Below are 23,644 nucleotides of genomic sequence, written 5' to 3'. Positions count from 1 at the left end.
AGTGATACCAAGTTCTGTCCATTGCTTGCAGTGTAAATGTGTCTAAAAAATGCAGCCGTGCTTTCAGCATATATTTGTGTGTTTTGTAATGGTCCATTTACGCTGCAATGGTTCCAATTGAAGCAATGAAAAGAGTGTAATTAATGAGTAATGAGTAGAGGAGTGGATTGTATTGTGTTCAGCTGACAGTGGTTCAGGTGCGGCCGTACTAATTGGGCGATCCGAATGCCTAGCGCATGACCGAGTGGTGTCGGCAAAGTAATACTTGCTTATGAAGACCGCATATTTCCTGGCTGTTGGTTCGTTTTCAGTCGGTGTTCTGTCCAAAAGCACGCCTACCAGAGTTAGTGCACTCCCTCGTGTACGCCCATATTTACGCCCAGTTTAGCCCACTTTGAAACTACGCCCTTGTGTAGTTCCGAATGACGCCCATATTACGCCCATATTTCCCGAGTGAATGCGGTGCACATTTCTGTACGGTATTAGTGAGAACGAGTACGGAGACCGTGCATGGCACATGCGCATTGCGTTGCCTACGCATGTGCAGACAGCTAAAAAACGCCATCCGAAAGAATTCGGAAAATTACGCATCGACCAGAATAAGGCCCTAAGTCAGTGCATGCAGTCACAATCTAGTCAGATTGCTTAGCAAATGACTGAAAATCTCTCTGTGTACAGAATGAGAGATACTTATCGCAATCTCTCATTCTGAACAACTACCCGGCCTTTTTTTGCTTAAGCAAAATTGCTTAGCAAAATAGCTTAGCACAAATCTCTGCGTGTGTATGTGCACTCCATGGGAAATATTGACACCAGCAAAATTGCTTAGCACAGATCTCTACGTGTGTATGCCCCTTTAGAGAGTGGTATTACATCTGCAACATCTCTGCAGTTCTCCTGCTTCGCTCACCAAAATGTGGTAGACAGAGGACTTGATGACACTTCCCTCTATCATAGCCTTATCTATGGAGTTGGCAATGATGTATTCTACATTGGCTCTACAATATCTAGGTCGACAACTAAAGGTGGCCATACATCAGAAAGATATTGTACCCAATCATACAATCTCAATTGATTGTAAGATGGATTGTATGCAGATTGTGCGCACATCTTGTGTACACAAATCATACAATCCATCATCAGATGGATTGTATGACTGATTGTATGATGGATTGTATGCAGATTGTGTGCACATCTTGTGTACACAATCATACAGCAGATGGTTTGTATGACTGATTGTAAGATGGATTGTGTGTAGATTGTGTGTCCAAAAACCACCAAGGACTGCCGGGAATTTCAAGGGAAATTGTACACAATCATGAGCACAATCGATCTTAAGATCGATCTTTCTGATGTATGGCCAGCTTAAGAATGTTTGACAGACCCAAGGTTGACATTGACAGAAGGTCGACGCAGTCATTAGGTTGACAATGGAAAGGTCGACATTTAAATGGTCAACATTATTTTTTCACTTCTTTTTTATTTATTTATTTTTTTAGCCGACATGTGCCGACAGGCGGTATTTCATTCCCTTCCACCCACTATGGCGTGGTGGGAGAATAAAAGTGTGCCGAAAGCATGGCGAGCGCAGTTGTACACTTAGACGGTGTCCGTGTCGACTCTTTCGGCATTCAGGATAAAAAACCGGGAATAACCCGTGTCGACCTTTTGACAGTCGACCTTCCCATTGTCGACCTAATGCATGTGTCGGCCTACTTCCTGACGACCAATGGTTGATGCAGGATGCAGTCACCATGTCGACATTCAAAATTTTATTATTTAAATGTAATATGAAACATGTCGACGTTACTTTATAGAATACAAAGTGTACAGGGATGTGCCTAACCCTAGAGTTATGTAGGGTACACACCAGGACGACCACCGTCGTTCACGACCGATAGACGACCATGGAACGATTTCCCTTGGACTTCCCGGGAGCTCCCAGGCAGTCCCCAGCAAACGATTAGCAAAAATTGTGGTTTTTTGGCGGAACGATCTAGATCCGATCCCGATGCGCCCGCGATGGTCGTTAAGACGGTCGGATCGCTGGTTTTTGTTTTTTTGCAAGAACACCTGCGACCGTCGTCCGATTGGCCTTTGAAATTTAAATGAAGGGGCTGGACTAGCAGAGGGGATAGGAATAGCAGCAGCCATTTTAAACCAGTGTATTTCTGCTTTGTTACTAGTGAGGCTTGGTTTATACCTGCTGAACGCTGGACATAGCTATTTACACATTACTTTGTTTTGCCTGCCATTACAAAGTGTCTTTTAACCCTGCACTATGGAGAATGCAGTGATGGGTAGTCACCAGCAACAGTACCTGCTCTATTATGCAGTGTTGAAGCTCAGACGTCAGAGAGCCCAGCGCAGGAGAGAAAGATCATGCTGGACAAAGCAGTGGCTACTTCAGCGTCAGACTCGTTCGCACATGCCACTGCTCAGGGACATCAGGGAGAATAACCCAGACGATTTTCGTAACTTCTTGAGGATGGATGATGCCACATTCCAGGAATTGCTGCGTCTGGTGACTCCCCACATCGAGAAGCAGGATACCAAGTATCGCATGGCTATCCCTGCTGAGGAACGGCTGGTGGTGACCCTGAGGTTTCTGGCGACAGGACGGTCTCTTGCTGACCTAAAGTTTGGATCCCTCATCTCCCCGCAAGCTTTGGGCCTCATCATCCCGGAGACCTGCAAAGCCATTGTGAAGGTGCTGCAGTACCAGTATTGCAAGGTAAGGATGAAATATACACTGTACACTTTATTGTGCAAACAAAATATTTTTATTTATAATTTAGGCCTAGGACAGAAACAGGTTTTTTAGGCCTTTCATGGTTAAAACATGTAAAATAGTAAATAGATTGTGTCAACACAAATATATTATAATACCATATATAAAAGATATTGTACAAAAACACACACTATATATAAAGATTTAAGTATGTATGACCCAGTTTAAACTTTCCCAATAAGTACGGGCTACTGTGTGGCAGAGGATGTCTGCCGCAGATAAGTAAAGGCTGCGGCCCACATGGCGCATGGCGCAGATGCAATGGTCCCGGCCCCATTGATGTGCGCCATACGCCATGTGAGCAGTGGCCATCACATACCTGCAGCTGAGACCATGTCTGCCGCACAGTACCCCATACTATTGGCAAAGAAAAAAGGGCAATAAATGGAGTTTGCTATCCAGATTGAGGAGAATCCTGTTCTCCCTCTGGTAATGCAGGTACAGGTAGCAGCATATAAATAAACAAAAAAAACACACTCTGGTAACTTCTGGAACATGCCCTTACAACAGTAGGGATAAGGTACTGTGCGGCAGAGGATGTCTGCTGCAGATATGTAAAGGCTGCGGCCCACATGGCGCATGGCGCAGATGCAATGGTCCCGGCCCCATTGATGTGCGCCATACGCCATGTGAGCAGTGGCCATCACATACCTGCAGCTGAGACCATGTCTGCCGCACAGTACCCCATACTATTGGCAAAGAAAAAAGGGCAATAAATGGAGTTTGCTATCCAGATTGAGGAGAATCCTGTTCTCCCTCTGGTAATGCAGGTACAGGTAGCAGCATATAAATAAACAAAAAAAACACACTCTGGTAACTTCTGGAACATGCCCTTACAACAGTAGGGATAAGGTACTGTGCGGCAGAGGATGTCTGCTGCAGATATGTAAAGGCTGCGGCCCACATGGCGCATGGCGCAGATGCAATGGTCCCGGCCCCATTGATGTGCGCCATACGCCATGTGAGCAGTGGCCATCACATACCTGCAGCTGAGACCATGTCTGCCGCACAGTACCCCATACTATTGGCAAAGAAAAAAGGGCAATAAATGGAGTTTGCTATCCAGATTGAGGAGAATCCTGTTCTCCCTCTGGTAATGCAGGTACAGGTAGCAGCATATAAATAAACAAAAATACACACTGTGGCCCTTGTGTGGCAGAGGATGTCTGCTGCAGATATGTAAAGGCTGCGGCCCACATGGCGCATGGCGCAGATGCAATGGTCCCGGCCCCATTGATGTGCGCCATACGCCATGTGAGCAGTGGCCATCACATACCTGCAGCTGAGACCATGTCGATGGTAAATGATAAAGTAGCCTATTTTTTAAGACAGATCCTCAAAAACAGGACACTCTGGATCTTCTATCAGTAAAGAACTGTAGAATTGACGGTACTGGGGGGGTTGAGAAGGCTGTGTAGGTGTTGACTGGGTATGTGTTGGAATTGTGCTCGACTGGCCTGCTACGGTGGCAGGCGGAGTAGGCACTGGTGATTCTAATGACAGTGGTGTGTCTGGTGCACTACCAATGCCAACTATTTTAGTGCCACTGTTGAGATACCCTAAACTGCCATTATACACCAACTCCATGCATAACTTTTCAAAAGTAAGTTGCTGGTCAGGAGCCATGTTGCGAACACACTCTGCCACATAAGTGAAGTAGTTGTCATGTTTGTCGGGGTTTCTTTGCAGGACTTGATGTGCCCGCATCATAAATTCTTCATGTGCCGCTGCTTCTCCTTTTTTTCCTTTGCCACGCATTTTTTTGGCACGGGGGAGTGGTGGAGTGGGTTCCAGGGTGGGTGGCGGAGTGCGTGCCGGAGTAGGAACTTCGTTCGATGTGCATGCATTCTCAGATAGGACAGATAGGTCTGGGGTTGCAGGTGGGTAGTCACCAAGCTGTAAAAAAATTGAACATGTTTACTAATCAATTCTATTTACTTCTAATTTCAGTTCCCTACCAGCGTGAATGAATGGAAAGTCATCGCAGAGGAGTTTGAACAGCGATGGAACTTCCCAAATTGCGGTGGAGCCATTGATGGCAAACATGTCCGCATAGCCCAGCCTATCAATAGTGGTTCCTACTATTTTAATTACAAGGGCTATTTTAGCATTGTACTAATGGCTGTTGTTAATGCGAACTATGAGTTTATCTTCCTGGATGTAGGAAGGAATGGCCGTGCATCGGATGGTGGCACTTTCAAGGACACAAAGTTCTACGAAAGGCTCATAGCGAACACCCTTCACTTGCCGTCTGTCCAGGAAACTAAACAGGGGCTTAACTTTGTTTTTGTGGCTGACGAGGCTTTTGGCCTGCACGAGCATGTCATGAAGCCATATGCGCAAAGGGGGTTGAACCATGACAAAAGGATCTTTAACTACAGGCTATCCAGGGCACGGCGTGTTGTGGAAAATGCTTTTGGCATCCTGGCAAGCCGGTTTCGCATTTTCCACACTGCCATTAACCTGAGGGTGGACAAAATTGACTGGGTTGTCACGGCGTGCTGTGTCCTGCACAATTTGCTCCGCAGAAAAGCCACACAGCAAAGGGCTACAGGCACAGCACTCCAAGAAGACCAAGAACTGCCAGAGGAGGTAGTGCAGATATCCTCCTTGCAAACCCCAACACAACACTACACAGGGAGTGCACGAGCCAAACAGGTGAGGGAAGAGTACATGGCCTACTTTAATGGGGAGGGCGCTGTGGATTGGCAGGAGGAATCAATTAGATAGCCAAAAAAATAGACTCACCGATGCAGACTGCGAATTCTCCTCCTCCTCCTGCGCCGTGACTTCTTGGTTTTCATGTTCTACCATAAGGACTACTCCTGTCCTCATCGACTCCTGGCTGAGGGTGAATGTCAACCGGTCATAGTACCAGAGCGATGTTTGATACATCTCGTCGACTCCAGCACCAGACTTCTTTGCAGCCTCCATCTTCTTGTGTTCCTTTAAGAACACCGTGCGCATATTCTGGATGCGTTTCCTCACCCATTCAACATTGGCCTCTGGGTGAAATGGAAGACTGTAGCGTGCCAACTCCTCCAAGGCTTGGTTTCTTTTCATTTTGTTTGAATACTCCTTGGATTTAGTTCGCCACAGGCATTCGTGTGCACGATATTTTTCAATAAACCCTTCAAGAAACTCTTGTTCCTTTGCGTTGGACATTGGGACTGTAAAAAGATAAAACCATTTTAGTTGTTATAGTTATACCCATGTTTTGTTTCATATTTAAATTTTTATAGTTATAGTTACCAGTTTACCTAGTTCTTATGTTTTAAGTATTTAAAATGTTAATAAACTTTTATGAAAACCACTATACATTTTATTGTGCAGATTGCTATTCACACACACAGGTGAATGGGGCCTAGCAGAGAGGAGTGCATGGAATACTGCAATGGTGGACAATGGTTTATGTATATATATCTATATATACACAAACACACACACACACAGGTGAATGGGGCCTAGCAGAGAGGAGTGCATGGAATACTGCAATGGTGGACAATGGTTTATGTATATATATCTATATATACACAAACACACGCACACAGGTGAATGGGGCCTAGCAGAGAGGAGTGCATGGAATACTGCAATGGTGGACAATGGTTTATGTATATATATCTATATATACACAAACACACACACACACAGGTGAATGGGGCCTAGCAGAGAGGAGTGCATGGAATACTGCAATGGTGGACAATGGTTTATGTATATATATCTATATATACACAAACACACACACACACACACACACACACACACACACACACACAGGTGAATGGGGCCTAGCAGAGAGGAGTGCTTGGAATACTGCAATGGTGGACATTGGTTATATGTATACACACACAGATGGGGCCCACCCAAAAAAACAAAAGTGACATGGTCGGGTGCACGGTTGCCAAACCAGTGCTTTATACACACTATATACATTGGTGGCAACAGTGGGCATGCATAGAAGAGCATTGGGAGTGCAAACATACCAGGTTGTTGTTCTGGGAGATGAGACAAGAAGGAGAGTCCAACTGCTGCGCCAGCGCTGTTTGCTATGTGGAAAAACATGGCGCCGGGGGAGTGTTTAGGAAATGCCACTCAAATAGGCTGGATCAAACGACGGACGCACCGACGGACGGACGACGGAGGCGGCAAAAAACACTCACGATCTGCATACGATTGACGGTCGGTCGGCCTGGGATTGACGGATCCTACCTGCAGCACGTAGGACCAAAGATGCGACCAAACGAGCGGCGTGAACGCGCATTGGATCGGAATCGGATCAAATAAATGGCAAAAACACACGATAATACACACAATCTGCATACAACCGGTCGGAATTGGATCTAAATTGACAGAATCGTGCCCTAGTCGTCCTGGTGTGTACCCAGCATTAGTGTCAGGGATTATTGTAACTCCTTGCCGCTGGCTCAGCGAACCGCTAGACCCAGAAGACACTGCTGCATTTCCAGAACCGCTACCAGGTACGTGACCGCTAAACTCTATGACATGCCGTTTTGTCAACATTTCATCAGTGTCAGCCTGATCAATGCTGACATTATAACCACAGTTAACAGTATTATGTACAGTATGTAGAAGTAGCCTGTCGTCGCATTCTTTTAGCGTATTTTAATCATCAAATGACTCTGTGTTATTCTGTTGTGTCTCTTTAAGACCATGCTTGTGATTCATTCATAAATAAATAATTATTATTACAGCATGCATGTTTAGCAGTTTTACTTTTCTCCATGCTTGCCATCACAGATAGCCGGAGCTCTAGCACAGGAAGGAAAAAATTTGCAAGAAATTGTCTCAGTTGTGAAATCAGCTGCTGCTGGAATTGGTGAGACAATAATATATTTGTTCAAGCTGTCATGTTGACTCTGTTGGGACATCAATGATTGTGAAATCAAATCTGTATGTTGTATAAATTGAAGCAGTTGCTTTACTTGCATGGGTCCTCAAACTGCGGCTCTCCAGATGTTGTGAAACTAGAAATCCCAGCAGGCCTTGCCACAGTTTTGCTATAAGGGAGTGTTAAAACTGTGGCAAGGCATGCTGGGATTTTTAGTTTCACAACATCTGGAGGGCCGCAGTTTGAGGACCCATGCTTTACTGTAACCGTTTTGCTCTGTTTGTAACCGATATTTAAACATGCTGTAACCTTTATCTGTCACAAGGTGGCACTGCAGCTTATATAATGGATATAGCTTGTAGTGCTAGACCAGCAATTGGCTAAAGTTAAATGAACTACAGTAGTCCCACACTGGAATAGTGATTATATTATTAATTAGCATAAGATATTAGTCCTTCATTCACCAAATATTACAGACATTGTGGTTAGGTGTTTGTTTGCTTGTTTTGTTATTATTATTATTATTATTATTATTATTATTATTATACTAATGACTAGGATGTTCATTCGGGCCTAAGTATTATCTGAAGCAAATATTTGTTAAAACAGAAGCATTCAGAAGTGAGAAAGCGTTTTTTGTTCTAATGGAGGCTATATAAAGTAAGTCATCCCATATTCCCAAATAAATTAACTGGGATAGGTTGTAATATCTGTCGGAAAACATAGCCTTATTTATAAACACATTTAGGAGGAGATGTATCTTGGAGAGAGATAAAGTACCAACCAGTCCACTCTTAACTGTACATTTTTGGCGTTCAGCCTGATTGGTTAGAACTGTATCTCTCTCCAGTGATACCTCTTTCACACTGTTGCAAAATTCCAGTTATTGTCTGTGATACTATGTGTGAAAGAATTAACCATGGTTCAGTGACTCAGAAACCCAACACAGGTACAGATTCCCTTAGCTGGATATCGCCAGCGGAGAGACGTTCCATCTGACAGGGACGTGCAGGCATCTCACACGCTCGGGCATCCCAGTCACTCGGTGGCGGGGAGTGTAATCCTTCCCCGTCTCCACTTCAGGGAGACGGGCAGGGTTAGGGGGGAGTACGGGGAGCTACGGGAGCAGCAGAGAGCTCCGTCAGAACAGGGCGTGCGATCATCTCCTTCCGGTGGCTGGTGGTTGGCGATTCGATAGCTAGTAGCAACTCTATTGCGAGCTGCTATATCTGTAGCTATCCGAGTTGGTCTGGTAAGGACTCTGGTTACAGGGCAGTATGAACTGGTAACCCAGATCATTCGACTTGGGTCCTTTTCAAGTCCTATGGAGAGCTGGCTCACCGACGCTTGGAGATTATGCAATTTCCATGCACTGGCTCAAGAGAAGCCTCAGCAATACCCTGATCTAGTTTGCAATGTGAACGGGTTTCAAGTCACTGTGACATGTCTTAAAACCCGTGTTTAGGGACCCTGGCTGGACTCAGGATTGCAGTGCAAAAGGGATATTAATCTCTCCAAGGCTTGAAACATCTCCCCCTGTGTTTGAAAAATTACAGTAGCTGATTGGCTGGTACTTTATTTCTACCACCTAATTATTTTCTTTCTCACTTCTCCAATATTCATTGTAGATAACACTAATGTGTCAAGTTTAACGTTTATAGAGATTCTATGCAACTTCAATCAGGGACAATAAAGATTTATATATGAATTATACAATATTTAACTTGGTGGTCTTAAGGTGGCCATACACTACAGAGAAGTAGCAGCAGTATATGGCCACCCGTGACCTTCCCAGGTGGCAGGACCAAATGCCATGCATTGTATGTTGTCCTTCTACATGTGATGTGTTCCCTGCTGCCGGGAGCGGGACCGAGTCGGAGGTTGGACGTGCAGGCAAGTCAGACGTCCGACTCCGATGCACGCGGTACCGCCCATCGGATGGGATGTCAAACACATGCAATTTGGGCCAATTTCAACCTATTTCTTGGCCGATCCATCGGAATCGGTTGAAATTGGCCCAAATCGCATATGTGTGTGGGCGCCTCAAGGTACACTGTCCGTGTAAAGGTGCCCATACACTAGTAAGATTTATCTGCAGATCTGGCTGGTTGGAACAAAAACATGGTTATGGATGAGTGACCGTTTGTCAGTTTTCCAGCATTTCCAAGCAAATGGTGAACGGTCATGTGCTCTCATCCATAACCAGGTATTTGTTCCAACCAGACAGATCTGCAGATAAATCTGCGTGTGTATGGCCACCTTTAGACTTTCATATTTTTTTCTACTCAATATATGCGCTCACTGTTCTAGACTATCTATGACATTCCATTGCATGTGCATTCACTGCTGTATAGCAATGGAAATAACAAGTAAATGACTGATTAGTTTTACAGTACGCATTTATTCTAGCAGTAAAGATACAACTACAAGATGTTTTCAATAACCCAAATTTATGTTGCCACTTTGTCATTCTTATTGAAGTGCCACTATATAGGGGGCTATTGAGTCACACACCTCTGCTCTTCTACAGGGACCCTAGGCGTTAGTCTCTCACCATGCAGTGTGCCCGGCTCTGGACCCACCTTTCAACTCGCCGCTGACGAACTAGAGCTGGGACTAGGTGAGAAGACATAAACTATAAGTAGCGCTTTCATTTCTTATAGCAAAGCTCCCAATAAATAAACTGATTGTAAATCCCATTTTACTGCCGTTGGTTTTTTTTTTTAATGTTGAAGAACAAGAACGGTAAGGACTTGTTGGAGAGTGTGTTTTAGCCGTAGCTATCTATACTCAGTGACTGTTATTAGCTGAGCCGCAGTTAAACTGAAAAAAAATAAAAAACGTCTTTTGGAATGCAACGCTCTGCAGATTTTCCAATTTTATCAGTAGGCGCATGGATGGCCTAATGATAGGCGCATGGATGGCCTAATGATAGGCGCATGGATGGCCTAATGATAGGCGCATGGATGGCCTAATGATAGGCGCATGGATGGCCTAATGATAGGCGCATGGATGGCCTAATGATAGGCGCATGGATGGCCTAATGATAGGCGCAGGTAGCCTAATGATAGGCGCATGTATGGTCTAATGATAGGCGCATGGATGGCCTAATGATAGGCGCATGGATGGCCTAATGATAGGCGCATGGATGGCCTAATGATAGGCGCAGGTGGTCTAATGATAGGCGCATGGATGGCCTAATGATAGGCGCATGGATGGCCTAATGATAGGCGCAGGTGGTCTAATGATAGGCGCATGTATGGTCTAATGATAGGCGCATGGATGGCCTAATGATAGGCGCATGGATGGCCTAATGATAGGCGCATGGATGGCCTAATGATAGGCGCAGGTGGTCTAATGATAGGCGCATGGATGGCCTAATGATAGGCGCATGGATGGCCTAATGATAGGCGCAGGTAGCCTAATGATAGGCGCAGGTGGTCTAATGATAGGCGCATGTATGGTCTAATGATAGGCGCATGGATGGCCTAATGATAGGCGCATGGATGGCCTAATGATAGGCGCATGGATGGCCTAATGATAGGCGCAGGTGGCCTAATGATAGGCGCATGGATGGCCTAATGATAGGCGCATGGCTGGCCTAATGATAGGCGCATGGATGGCCTAATGATAGGCGCATGGATGGCCTAATGATAGGCGCAGGTGGTCTAATGATAGGCACAGGTGGTTTAATGATAGGTGCATGGATGGCCTAATGATAGGTGCATGGATGGCCTAATGATAGGCGCATGGATGGCCTAATGATAGGCGCATGGATGGCCTAATGATAGGCGCATGGATGGCCTAATGATAGGCGCATGGATGGCCTAATGATAGGCGCATGCAGTGGCGTAACCACCGTGAGGCAGCCCCCGCGGTGGCTTGGAGGAGCAGCGCTGTGGTGGGCGCCTGACAGCTGGTGGGCTGCGGGCACCTGTCAGCTGCGGCGAACTGGCATTTTGCCAGAAAACAAGATGGCCGCGGGTGGGCTGTCTCGCCGCGGGCAGCTCCTCCCATGGATCAGGGCTCCGTCTGTCCTCCTCCCTGGTCCCCGACTCCCTAGCAGGCAGCACAGCAGCTGTCCTGAGGGTTGGTTTGGGGTGTGCGGTACGTTAGTGCACTGTGCAGTGCCGTGACTTGGACAATCAATGTACAGTAAGTTAAAAGTGTTACAGCCTGTCCCCCCGCCCTTCACTTGCTTTAATTATGGAGATGTTATATGTATATCTATAGTGTGTGGGTATATATAGATATATATATATATAGATATATATACCCCGGGTGCCTTCAATGGGTTAATAAATAGGCGTAATAAAGCAGTGTAGTTCATGTTACCTGCTGTTATGTTTTTGTATCACCACTAAAAACTATTACAGGTCCCCAGGAGTGACGCTGCTTTATTACTGCATATATATATATATATATATATATATATATATATATATATATATGCCTGTGTGTATGTATGTATGTATGTATGTATGTATGTATGTATGTATATATATATATATATATATATATATATATATATATATATATATATATATATATATACACACTATATACACACACACATATATAAAACTAGTGGCATTATGGTGTGTGGCACAGAGTCAGGGGCATTACGGTGTCCGGTGTATAGTGTAAGGGACATTACGGTGTGTGGCGTAACATTTAAGTGGCGTTACGGTTTGTGTCCCATGTGTAATGGGCATTACGGAGTGTCACATATTGTGTAATAGGCATTGCGGTGGGTGGCATATGTAATGGTCATTGTGGTGTGTGGCATATTGTGTAATGGGCATTGCGGTATGTGGCATGTTTAATGGGCATTGCGGTGTGTCAAATATTATGTAATGGTCATTGTGATAAGTGGCATAATGTGTAATGGACATTACTGTGTGTGGCATAATGTTTAAGGGAAATTAAGATGGGTGACATATTGTCTAGGAACAGCCCTGTTTATTTCACTAGAATGCTATTGGGGGGGGGGGGCGCAGGAAACTTTTTTGGCTTGGGGGAGCAGATTATATAGTTACGCCACTGGGCGCATGGATGGCCTAATGATAGGCGCATGGATGGCCTAATGATAGGCACAGGTGGTCTAATGATAGGCGCAGGTGGTTTAATGATAGGTGCATGGATGGCCTAATGATAGGTGCATGGATGGCCTAATGATAGGTGCATGGATGGCCTAATGATAGGTGCATGGATGGCCTAATGATAGGCGCAGGTAGCCTAATGATAGGCGCATGGATGGCCTAATGATAGGCGCATGGATGGCTTAATGATAGGCATGGATGGCCTAATGATAGGCACAGGTGGTCTAATGATAGGCGCAGGTAGCCTAATGATAGGCGCATGGATGGCCTAATGATAGGCGCATGGATGGCTTAATGATAGGAATGGATGGCCTAATGATAGGCATGGATGGCCTAATGATAGGCATAGGTGGTCTAATGATAGGCACAGGTGGTCTAATGATAGGCCCATGGATGGTCTAAAGATAGGCGCATGGATGGTCTAATGATAGGCGCATGGATGGTCTAATGATAGGCGCATGGATGGCCTAATGATAGGCGCATGGATGGCCTAATGATAGGCGCATGGAATACCTAATGATAGGCGCATGGAATACCTAATGATAGGCGCATGGATGGCCTAATGATAGGCGCATGGATGGCCTAATGATAGGCGCATGGATGGCCTAATGATAGGCGCATGGATGGCCTAATGATAGGCGCATGGATGGCCTAATGATAGGCGCATGGATGGCCTAATGATAGGCGGATGGATGGCCTAATGATAGGCGCATGGATGGCCTAATGATAGGCACAGGTGGTCTAATGATAGGCGCAGGTGGTTTAATGATAGGTGCATGGATGGCCTAATGATAGGTGCATGGATGGCCTAATGATAGGTGCATGGATGGCCTAATGATAGGTGCATGGATGGCCTAATGATAGGCGCAGGTAGCCTAATGATAGGCGCATGGATGGCCTAATGATAGGCGCATGGATGGCCTAATGATAGGCGCATGGATGGCCTAATGATAGGCACAGGTGGTCTAATGATAGGCGCAGGTAGCCTAATGATAGGCACATGGAATACCTAATGATAGGCGCATGGATGGGCTAATGATAGGCACATGGATGGTCTAATGATAGGCACAGGTGGTCTAATGATAGGCGCATGGATGATCTCATGATAGGTGCATGGATGGTCTCATGATAGGCGCATGGATGGTCTCCTGATAGGCACAGGTGGTCTGATGATAGGCACAGGTGGTCTAATACAGTCACATCAGGAGCAAATGCAGAATTTTTCCAGGGAAGGTTTTGTATATAATACTGTCCCTGGAAAGATCCTGGGAGGATTGTGTGTGTAGATGGGGAGGAGAGCAGGGATGATATTACTAAGCCAGATTCACAGGTCTATAAGGAGGTTACAGGGCCGACATGATGCACTTCTAATGGAATCATGTCACATTGGCTTTGTCCCCTCCCCATATTGCGGCAGATTGCGAATTTACTACTGTTATCAAATATAAAGACCACGCTCTGCATATGTAGTGACTATGGACCTGATTCTGATTGACTCGCAAGGTTGCGAATTTCGTAGTCTTGTGAATCCATCAGATGCAGGCGGGGAGGAATCATTGAATGATTTCTCCAGTGCTCGCAGTTCAGAGACACCTATATAGTGACTCTAAACTGCGGGTGCCCTGTGCGAGGACAGTGATGTCAGCTGCCCCCCCCCCCACGTGTCTGTCACAGCCTCATTAGCCTGAGAATGCCCAGCGTTCTCATGGGAACACCCATGAAATGCTGGGCATTCCCAAATGCTAATGGGGCTGCCCGGCGCCCCCCGCCCTTCTCCAATCTCCCCCCCGCTCACCGTGTAGGGTGCGTGCAAACTGACAACCTGCTTCTGCACATACGTAGAAACGTGCCTGCGCAGACGCACAACATCGGTCCTCCCTGCGAATGCAATTCTACTGTAATAAGCAATGGCTGTGCTAATGCGCAAAATACTGTATTGTGCAACAAATGTGTACACACGCACCCTGCTCAGAAATGCCATAATGCAATTAAATACAGAGAGACCAACTTTATCCATAATCCTGTGCGTTTTAGCAAACATTGGGCTGCTACTCTTGCACATTGTACACGGCCTCCTGTATACATGCAGGTTATCTAATGATTGCTTGTTAGACAGAGTATAGGGCTTATTATTTTCTTTTAGTAACTGATGTGTTCGAAGCCTTAGCTTTGTGTCCAGGATGTAATGGTTTGTGTTTGTTGTCTGTGCAGGAATACATGGTGAGGCCGGGGTACAGAGATACAAGGTCTGTACAATCTGTCTGCATGGTTGGGCTACTGATTTGCTGACATATAACTGATGAACGTGACATTTGTTTTCAAGCATTAAAGAAACCTGTATGTGTGAATCCTTTTTTTGGTGATATTGTCATTCGCTGGGGTGCTCACTGCCTAATTGACCGGCAGGGGGCGTTTCAGGGTGGCCACTTGGTGTTTCATGGGAAGTCAATCTGAACTGACTTTTATTTCCTTCGGTGTCCGCCGAAGAGGGGACGGGCCCTGATGTCCTGTGACGTCAGCCGCCCGCATTCCATGGACGCCCATAAAATGCTAGGCGTTTCCCTGATGCCACCCCCTGCACGCCCACCTTCCTCCCCTACCCGTATAATCGCCTTCGGCGACTGTGATAGTCACTGAAGGCATTCGTACAGTGGCTCTGCACATGCGCAAATATTCACATGCGCAAAGCCGCACAATCAGTTACCAGAGCGAATACGCCGGGGACCGATTGATCCTGAATCGGGCCCATGGTTTGTCCAGATGCACAGTTACGTTCTCTTTTACTCCCACCTCAGAATCAGGCCCAATATCTCTATTAAACAGTACATTACATAGATTGTTGTTGTTAAGAGCTAGCACAGAGTAATTTATATGGTACATTTCCATGGCTTCAGTAACTGGGTTAAAGTAACTACAGATAGAGCCACAGAAATGTGTATTTTATAGAAATTTGTTTTAACCTCATTGGCCCCCAGAAGAAATTGATTTGCTGTTGTCCTAATTATCTCTTCGCTGCTCTTTAACACAACAGATGGTGTCTTGTAATGAAGTTGTGAAGATTATGATAACACACATGACAAACTCAGCTAGCCAATCAAAGGTGAACGTAGAGCCAGGTGAGTACAAACAGGGTGTTTCTCTCTGCATTCAGTGGCAAAAGTCCCACCACTGATTCCACCCACACACCAGCCTATGATCCGAATCTGCCCCCACACAGGGCCATCTTAAGGACATTGTAGTCCCTAGGCAAAGCAATGCACTGGGGCCCCTACTTAAGTAAAAAATACTCCTAATGTCCCGCAGTGTCTCCCCACCTGCTATCAGCCATCCAGCAATTAGCAGCTTACACCCATTAACTGTCTCCCAGCAGCTCTGACTTTGGGGGTATTCAATGTAGGGTCACGACTGTCGGTCTGGCGGGATTCAATGTCCTAATAAACAAATTATTTAATCGGGCACAAAGGATATAAAAAGGATATAAAAACAAATAATTACTATTCCGTATCACACAATAATCAATATAACGTGCCCTACTGCTTGTGAAGTCAGGCACGTTCTGCCGAGATCCCTGTTCAATGCTGTCGTGGACGATGGCATTGAATAGGGCCCCGCCACCGTCGGGAATAGTGGAGAGACATTGAATACCCCCCTTTGTGTATTTCACAACCAATGAAGCCTGTCAGCATTTTCTGCTAGCCTCACAAGATACGCCGGAGGCACCACAAACCCCAGCTGCCCAGTAAGCCCATGCATTAAGATGGCCCTGCCCCCACACATGGTTCCCGCAGGCAGATGCTTCTGGGAGTTCCCCACTGCTGGCATACACAGCCAGAGGTATAATTTAATGTTATTAATAAACCATGTTGTCCCACGTTACCATCTTCTTCCTCCCAGTCATTGTCTTTGTATGGATTATTTCCTCCTGTCACTATGTTGTTATCGCTTCAGGTGACTCCATTATCGTTATTGTGAATAATTTGGGTGGTTTATCGTGTCTGGAGCTACAGATCGTGGCCAGCTCTGCTATAGGATTACTGGGTTAGTAATACTGCTCAGGTTTACCCTTATTCTGCCTGCATACCCGGACAGTGACACTCATCCTTTGCTTTATTTCCAGAGGCGCGGGGGTTCCAAATAATGCGCGCAATGACCGGATCTTTTATGACCGCTCTTGAGATGAGTGGCGTCTCCCTTACCCTAATGAAGACATCACCGGAAATCCTGCGCCTCTTTGGTAGTGACAGAGCTGTGTTGGCATTTAGCTGATCTCTGTGGCATGCACATATGTGATGCGCCGCCGTATTGTCTTGTTACAGTGACGGTTATGATTGTGTTTTCTTAGACATGGACACATCTGCTCCTGCATGGCCCAGAGTCCCCCCTGTTCCTGTGACCGGACAGACGCGCACCATTTCCTGTGCTCCTGAAAGCCCGCAGCCAAAGGAATCTCAGCACGATGGTGTGTCCAGTGTTCCTGGGAATAGTGCATTTATTCTGCCTTTGCTTTAATCAGATCTAGCACCATACATAAGATTACCTGTACTCGGGGAACTAACAAACACATTCAGGACACTGGTACACTTTAGGACACTGGTACACTTTAGGACAGGCATGTCCAACGTTGGCCCTCCAGATGTTGTGAAACTACACATCCCAGCATGCTTTGCCACAGGTTTGCTATTAGAGAATGCTAAAACTATTGCGAGGCATGCTGGGATGTGTAGTTTCAAAACATCTGGAGGGCCAACGTTGGACATGCCTGCTTTAGGACATTGGTACACTTTCGGGACACTGGTACACTTTAGGGACACTGGTACACTTCGGGACATTTCAGGACACTGGTACTAGTGAGCCAGGGGAGAAGTGGCCCATGGCAAGCATTCAGCGCTGAAGTAACATTTTGAATTTGCATACTATAACATTATACAGAGCAGCTGGTTGGTTGCCATGGACAACTTCTCCACTGGCTCACTTCACTCTTATTACTGCTTCATAGATCTCCCCCATAAGGAACATAATACAGTACAGAAATAAGGAAGTACAGGAAAGTTATTCATAAAATACAGAGAGCATGGAGACACTAAAGGGACATTAAGGAAATACTGAGTAAACAAGAAAGTCTTAAGTCTGTTTTTGAAAGCTCCTAGAGTGGGGTCTTCTCGAACTACACGAGGAAGGACGTTCCTTAGTATTGGAGATGCATGGCTAAAAGCTCGACCCCCAGATGAATTTTGGGAGATTGTAGGTACTGCTAAAAGTCCTTCATCTACAGATCGCAGTAATCAAGTGGGGCAGTATGGAATCGGAAGCTGCTTCCAGTACCTTGGGCCCTGGTCTCTGCAAGGGGACAGTATTGGAGAGGAATATAGAGGATCACCCTCTGTGACAATTTGAGTTATTGATATCAGGACACAAGCTCCAAAAAGTGAAACTTTTAGGAGGTTGCCAGACTGCGGTCCCTATAGAAACTATGGAGACTGCTCTGCTGAAAGAAAAAAGAGGGACTCTGGCCCTTATTCTGATTCCCTCTAGGAAGACCTTGCTCACACCGGTAGCTAAAGTAAAGGTCATATTTAGACAATAACTCTCTCTGCACAGGATACATCTGCCCCACCTGCAGTGCACGTGGTTTTGTCCATTTGAGAAGGAATTTGACTCTGCGAGTGAACCAGAATAAGGCCCCCATTTACCATTGATCGCATTTACAATGTGATCTGGGCGGAATATTACCACCCAGGACAATGCGATCATTTCACCCTAATGTATTACCGGCCAGGGGGCTGGGACAGGGCTCTGAAAAGAGTCCGTCCCTGCGATGTCCGGAGCCGGAAGCCGGGGGTTGTGTGCAGTGTTCCCTCTAAGCTGTGCGCGTGTGCGCGCGCACACAACTCGCCAAGCCCGCGCACAGACATTACAACTGAGCGCACAAAGGTTAAAATCTTGTTTAGTGTGCCACGAGTTTAATAAGGTTAAAAATCACTGCTATAGCCTATATGTGTGGTGTGTAAAGTCTGTAAGCATTCAAATTGCTTTATTAACTCAACAGAACTCGAAACCTAGGCCTTTATACGTTATGTGACGCACAAAAATTTAAATTTCCTTCAAAGGTTGCACAGCCAATATCTTTTGCCGCACACAGCCTTCGTAAAATTAGAGGGAACATTGGTTGTGTGCATGTGCGGTTACGCGCTGACCCCCCCCCGCGACCCCACCTGCCGCTCGGGCGATGTGTAGCCATAGGCTACAATGGGCTTTCGCCATCCCAGAATGGCGATAGCCCAGGGGTGCAAACCCCGGCTACCCGATGTTGATACATCGGGCAGCTTCGCATCCCCCATAGAACCTATGGGGGATGCGGCCGGCAGTGCTGCAGGGGGTTCACGGCAGGGATCGCAATCTGTTTACAAGTTGATTGAAGGAACCCGGTGTTTGTGGGTGTTAACCAGACGTTTTCTGGGAGTGTCAGAAAAAATGCAGGCGTGCCCAGGCGTTTTCCAGGAGGTTGTGTGACATCCGCTCTGACCTCGATCAGCCTGTTTCTATGTCACAAGCAGAGAAGGGTTATGCTCAGACTGCACACACTGGGGAAATAATTCCATTGCGAGTGAGTTGCGAATGGATTTGCAGCTATTCGCCAATCGGCAGTATTTTCGCAAGCCATTCGCACAAGGCGGGATTTCACTCCGGCAGCTGTCTGTTCACAGGGCTTTGCGGCGATCAGGTCTGAATAACCCCCGTAGAACCCAAACAAAACCTAGTGCTGCCACGTTTGCTGGAAGCAGAATTTAGATTCATATTAAAATCCTATCCATGATACTGAGAACAGTTTCTAATCCTTGTTGAAATCATGTGTGTTTGCAGTTATTATCTTTGTGACAACATTGTAGTGTACAATGCCTGTAACTAACAGCTCAAGTCGCTGTGTGTGTTAGCCCTGTGCGTGCAGGTGTACAGCTGCGTGCTTAGCCGTGTGTGCAGCTGTCTTCTAGCTCTGGAGGAGGAGCTAAATGATTTGGACCGTGCCGCTGGGGATGGGGATTGTGGGAGCACGCATGCGCGAGCAGCTCACGGTGAGTGTTACATCATAATATAATGATGTATGATGTCTGATTTACATTATGCCTAAGACTTGGATCTCTGCAGCCATCAGGGATTGGATGGGTGGTGGACAGCTTCCAGCCAACCCGGCACGTCTCCTTGCAGCGCTGTCACATGTACTCCTGGAGAAGATGGGGGGCACTTCTGGCGCGGTGAGGGCACATGATTGCATGAACACATGCTGATCCCTTTCTCTGTGATCTACATGGTTTTCTAGTCTCCTTCCCCCTTCCTGCTTTCCAATGGCTGCCACTTCTCCACATAGGACCAGCCCCTACTTATGCCTAGCTGTCATATAGGTGCTGTCTCTATGGTGTCTAATAGGATATGAAGGATCCCATCCGCTGGCCAGGAAGTTGTAGCAGGCAAATTTAATTTATTAGCTTTTATCACAGTTTCTTGCAATTTAATGTATATATCGCCCCTTGTGCTGCAGTCCGGGGCCTTGTATATTAACCAACTGTCTTCCTGAAGGAAAAACTCATCTTGAATTGCACTTTGATTGTAAAACATCATAAATGGATGTAGTTATGTTGATTGTAGTAATTAATTTGTACTTTTGCCAGACCATATTCCACTGCCGGCAGAACAGGGGGAGTAGCTATACCTATGGGAGCCCATTGCAATGTTTCCACCTCCCCCCCACCTCTTCATAGAGTAGAGCAGGTGCTGCTCACCTCCTGAACCCTGTGGGCGGCTTCTCCATTCACAGCAGTGTTCTGTCTCATCACCGATGCTGAGAGATATCCCAGCAGGATAAGCACAGCCACACCTCTACCCAGCATCAGTGAGGAGAGATGGAGCTGGCTGGGGCAGCAGATATGTTTGTCAGACTCCGCAGTGTATTCGGGATGGCCATCGGTGCAGTTGCCATTGATGGCAATTCTGAAATCAACCATCGATAGTGTTAAACTATTTTATGGATAACCATTTATAGTTTTAGCTATCAATTGTCATCCATTATTTTTTAGTGAATGGCCCGTGGGCCTATCAGAACTTGGGGGCGGTGCTTCTGGGTGTCGGGGGCAGAGTTATGCTCCGTGTCCCGGAACCTTGGGGGGGAAAAAAGAAACCTCAGTACTCCTTTGCCATCGATGTAGGAAAACCATCTGGTTCTCCCAGATGGCAAAAGTATTCAACATCAGCCATAAACCATTGATTATTTCAAATCATTGATGGATGATGGCCATCCCTACCATGAATGGAGGCGCTATCCAGTGAGCTGTGCAGGTGAGTGTCCAACTGCTGACAGAGTTCCTGGGTGCAGGGGGTGGGCTGTGTCCCCGTAGCAGCTAACCCCCCTACAAATACTGTAGCTACATCCTTGCTGCCCAGTGTTAGTTTGCTGCATGCAAAACCAATCACTATTTTTACTGCATCCAAAAAAAAAAACCTGAAATCCATTTGCCTTTTTGCATGGTCTGTTCCAGTAGCAACTTGCTCATCGTTTATTCATTTTTTTGATTGGTACTTAACCCTCAATTATGCCCTATAATGTACAATACCTTTATATTATGCATTTTTGCCTTGCTTTGGTCTTTACTCATAAATGTGTTGGATAAAGGCCACCAAGTATTTACTTACAGCATTTCACTTTTACCCTACACTTAGCTATACAGTCTGTTCCTGATGGCAGCAGCTAAGCCATTGCAGGGGGAGTCGGCACCAAGAGCCTGGGCAGCAGCAATGGATGCTGGGATAGAGGCCATGAAGAGGTAACAAGCACTTAATGCTAAAGGAGACCACCAAACACTAAAAGAAACCCATCTTCTCATACAGCAACCCCCACCCTCTGCCCAACAAATATGCCACTCACACCTTTACCTACTGTGGAATGTCAGTAAGAATCCTTATTGGAATAACATTGTTACCCCACTACAATGGGGTTGCCAGTTTGGGCTGTACAGCTTAATATGCGGCCATATTGTACTTGAAGGGAGGTCATGGCAATGAAGTAAGGTCCCTTAACCCTTTCAGTGACAACATCTCTATGAGAGATGTGCAAAATATCCAATAAAAATAGCAGCGTCGCTCATATTTGTTATATAAATTCAAATTAAAAAAAATGTGTAAAAAAAAAAAAAATGATGGTTAACATTACAGGTCATTATGACGAATATACTGTAAATGTTTGCTTGGTTATTTTCACACTGATTTTGACACATTCACTTGGCACTGAAAGGGTTAATGACAGACACACACTGAACACTCTAGGGCTAATGCAGAGTCGAACACAACTCCATTTGCCGAGTGGATCTTGCGGTTTTAAACAGTGTTCAGGTATCGGAACCAAGTCCTAGAATTACCAATCGGCAGTTGTGGATTCTCTGCAGCTTTGACCACAAAATGTAAAATGATGATAATATCAAATGCAAAACTCGAGGTCTGTGAGCGTAAAGGGAAGTTACAGTATATGCTATGCAATCTGTAGGGTACTCATTAATGTTTGTTGTGTTTAGATACGGAGGAGCAGAGCCCGGTGACAGGACAATGGTGAGTACCTTCCAGTACATTACTAGTCACCTCCGTTTCTCCAGCCATCATCTCTTATGTGTCTTCCATTCTTCTCTAGTTGGACGCTCTTTGCGCTGCCAATGATGTCCTGCAGTCACTGCAGACCCCGCACTCTGATGCAATGGAGATCCTCGCGTGTGCAGTGAAGGTGACATTTTATTCCGAGTATATATTTGTCCCGGCTATTATGCTGTATTATGCGATGTTCTAATGATGTGATTTGCCTTTTGCCATGCAGAGTGCTTCCGATGCTGCAGAAGAAACAAAACACATGACAGCTGGGGCTGGCAGGGCCAGTTACATCGGATCATCCACCCTCAACCGGCCAGATCCTGGGGCTATTGCTGCTGCGGCCATCCTGCGAGCAATATGGGAGGGCTTAAAGGAAACTCAGAGAAAATAGTTCTTGACTTTCACCAGGCATGTCCAAGATGTGGCCCTCCAGCTGTTGTAAAACTACACATCCCAGCATGCCTTGCCATAGTTTTAGCATTCCCTTATAGGAAAACTGTGGCAAGGCATGATGGGATTTGAAGTTTCACAACAGCTGGAGGGCCATAGTTTGGACATGCCTGACTTACACTAATGTTTCTCCCTGTAAAGCAGCACAGGAAGTGTAATTATATCCAGATACTGATTATACATTCAGGTCTAATGATGACCCAAGCACCTTACAACAGCAAAGATGGGCCCCTTGCAGCTCTGGGCCCCATAGCAGCTGCACCCCTCGCACCTATGGTAGTTACGCCCTTGCCCACCAGGAAAATGTCAGCAGCCATATTACTAATGATTGTATTCCTTTTTACCCAGGATAACCGGTTTCTATTACATTCCTACAATAAATAGTTCTTTGTATCAGAGTTGTGGCTGTGTGCATATATTCTTGGTGGAATTCTTAATGGAAAATACTATTTTAGATTTTTTTTTAACATAAAATGGTTTCACAGTCTCTTCTCAAAAAATTAAACGTGATTGTTGTATTGCTGACTATGTGCACAATGTTGCACATCTGATATGTAGGGGAAACGCAGGGAAGTCGCTCTGCAATACCGTAAAACTGATCTTCAAATGCTGCAAATTAATCTAGATTACATTTACATTTTGTACTTTTGATTCGTAAATAATATAAACTGTTATTGCTAATAAAGATGGATTACAAAACTGCAAAAATTATGGCTCCACTTTGTATCATTTTTGTGTAAATTTACCTCATGAAGCTAGTTCTGCTGGGAATGCAAAGGTTGCAATCCTCTGAGGAAAGATTTGGAGCCAGATGCACTAAGCTTCAAA

General features: G+C 45.7%; 2 protein-coding genes across 6 annotated transcripts in view; one reads left to right on the top strand and one right to left on the bottom strand.

Moving 5' to 3' along the window:
* The window catches only part of TKFC (triokinase and FMN cyclase), a 30,317-nt gene extending 7,103 nt beyond the window's left edge, over positions 1-23,214 (top strand). For all 5 annotated transcript variants that reach the window (XM_083165753.1, XM_083165754.1, XM_083165752.1 and 2 more), the window contains 13 exons: positions 7,550-7,628; positions 10,171-10,260; positions 14,954-14,988; positions 15,774-15,858; positions 16,691-16,780; positions 16,860-16,976; positions 17,085-17,201; positions 19,675-19,812; positions 19,886-19,992; positions 21,452-21,555; positions 22,300-22,333; positions 22,413-22,502; positions 22,593-23,214. In XM_083165753.1, coding sequence (XP_083021879.1) covers positions 7,550-7,628; positions 10,171-10,260; positions 14,954-14,988; positions 15,774-15,858; positions 16,691-16,780; positions 16,860-16,976; positions 17,085-17,201; positions 19,675-19,812; positions 19,886-19,992; positions 21,452-21,555; positions 22,300-22,333; positions 22,413-22,502; positions 22,593-22,757 — 1,251 coding nt within the window. In that variant the 3' untranslated portion in view covers positions 22,758-23,214. The remainder of the gene's footprint in view (positions 1-7,549; positions 7,629-10,170; positions 10,261-14,953; positions 14,989-15,773; positions 15,859-16,690; positions 16,781-16,859; positions 16,977-17,084; positions 17,202-19,674; positions 19,813-19,885; positions 19,993-21,451; positions 21,556-22,299; positions 22,334-22,412; positions 22,503-22,592) is intronic.
* Positions 4,455-6,144, bottom strand: LOC146045940 (uncharacterized). The gene is made up of 3 exons (XM_083165091.1): positions 5,540-6,144; positions 4,517-4,687; positions 4,455-4,472 (listed from the first exon to the last, which is right to left on the bottom strand). Exons 1-3 carry the CDS (start codon positions 5,954-5,956, stop codon positions 4,455-4,457), a joined length of 606 nt encoding a protein of 201 aa, XP_083021217.1. The 5' UTR covers positions 5,957-6,144.
* Positions 23,215-23,644: the final 430 nt, after the last annotated feature.

The sequence above is a fragment of the Crinia signifera genome, chromosome 11, assembly GCF_055691185.1.
Source record: "Crinia signifera chromosome 11, ASM5569118v1, whole genome shotgun sequence".
Lineage (NCBI taxonomy): Eukaryota > Metazoa > Chordata > Amphibia > Anura > Myobatrachidae > Crinia > Crinia signifera.
The sequence above is the reverse complement of the archived record's forward strand: the minus strand, read 5'-3'. Positions and strand labels throughout refer to the sequence as shown.

Excerpts from the sequence above, each read along its gene's own strand:
- LOC146045940 (XM_083165091.1), bottom strand. The coding sequence starts at position 5,956 with ATGTCCAACGCAAAGGAACAAGAGTTTCTTGAAGGGTTTATTGAAAAA. Across the intron at positions 4,688-5,539 it reads AGAATTCGCAGTCTGCATCG|CTTGGTGACTACCCACCTGC; the intron begins GTGAGTCTATTT and ends ATTTTTTTACAG.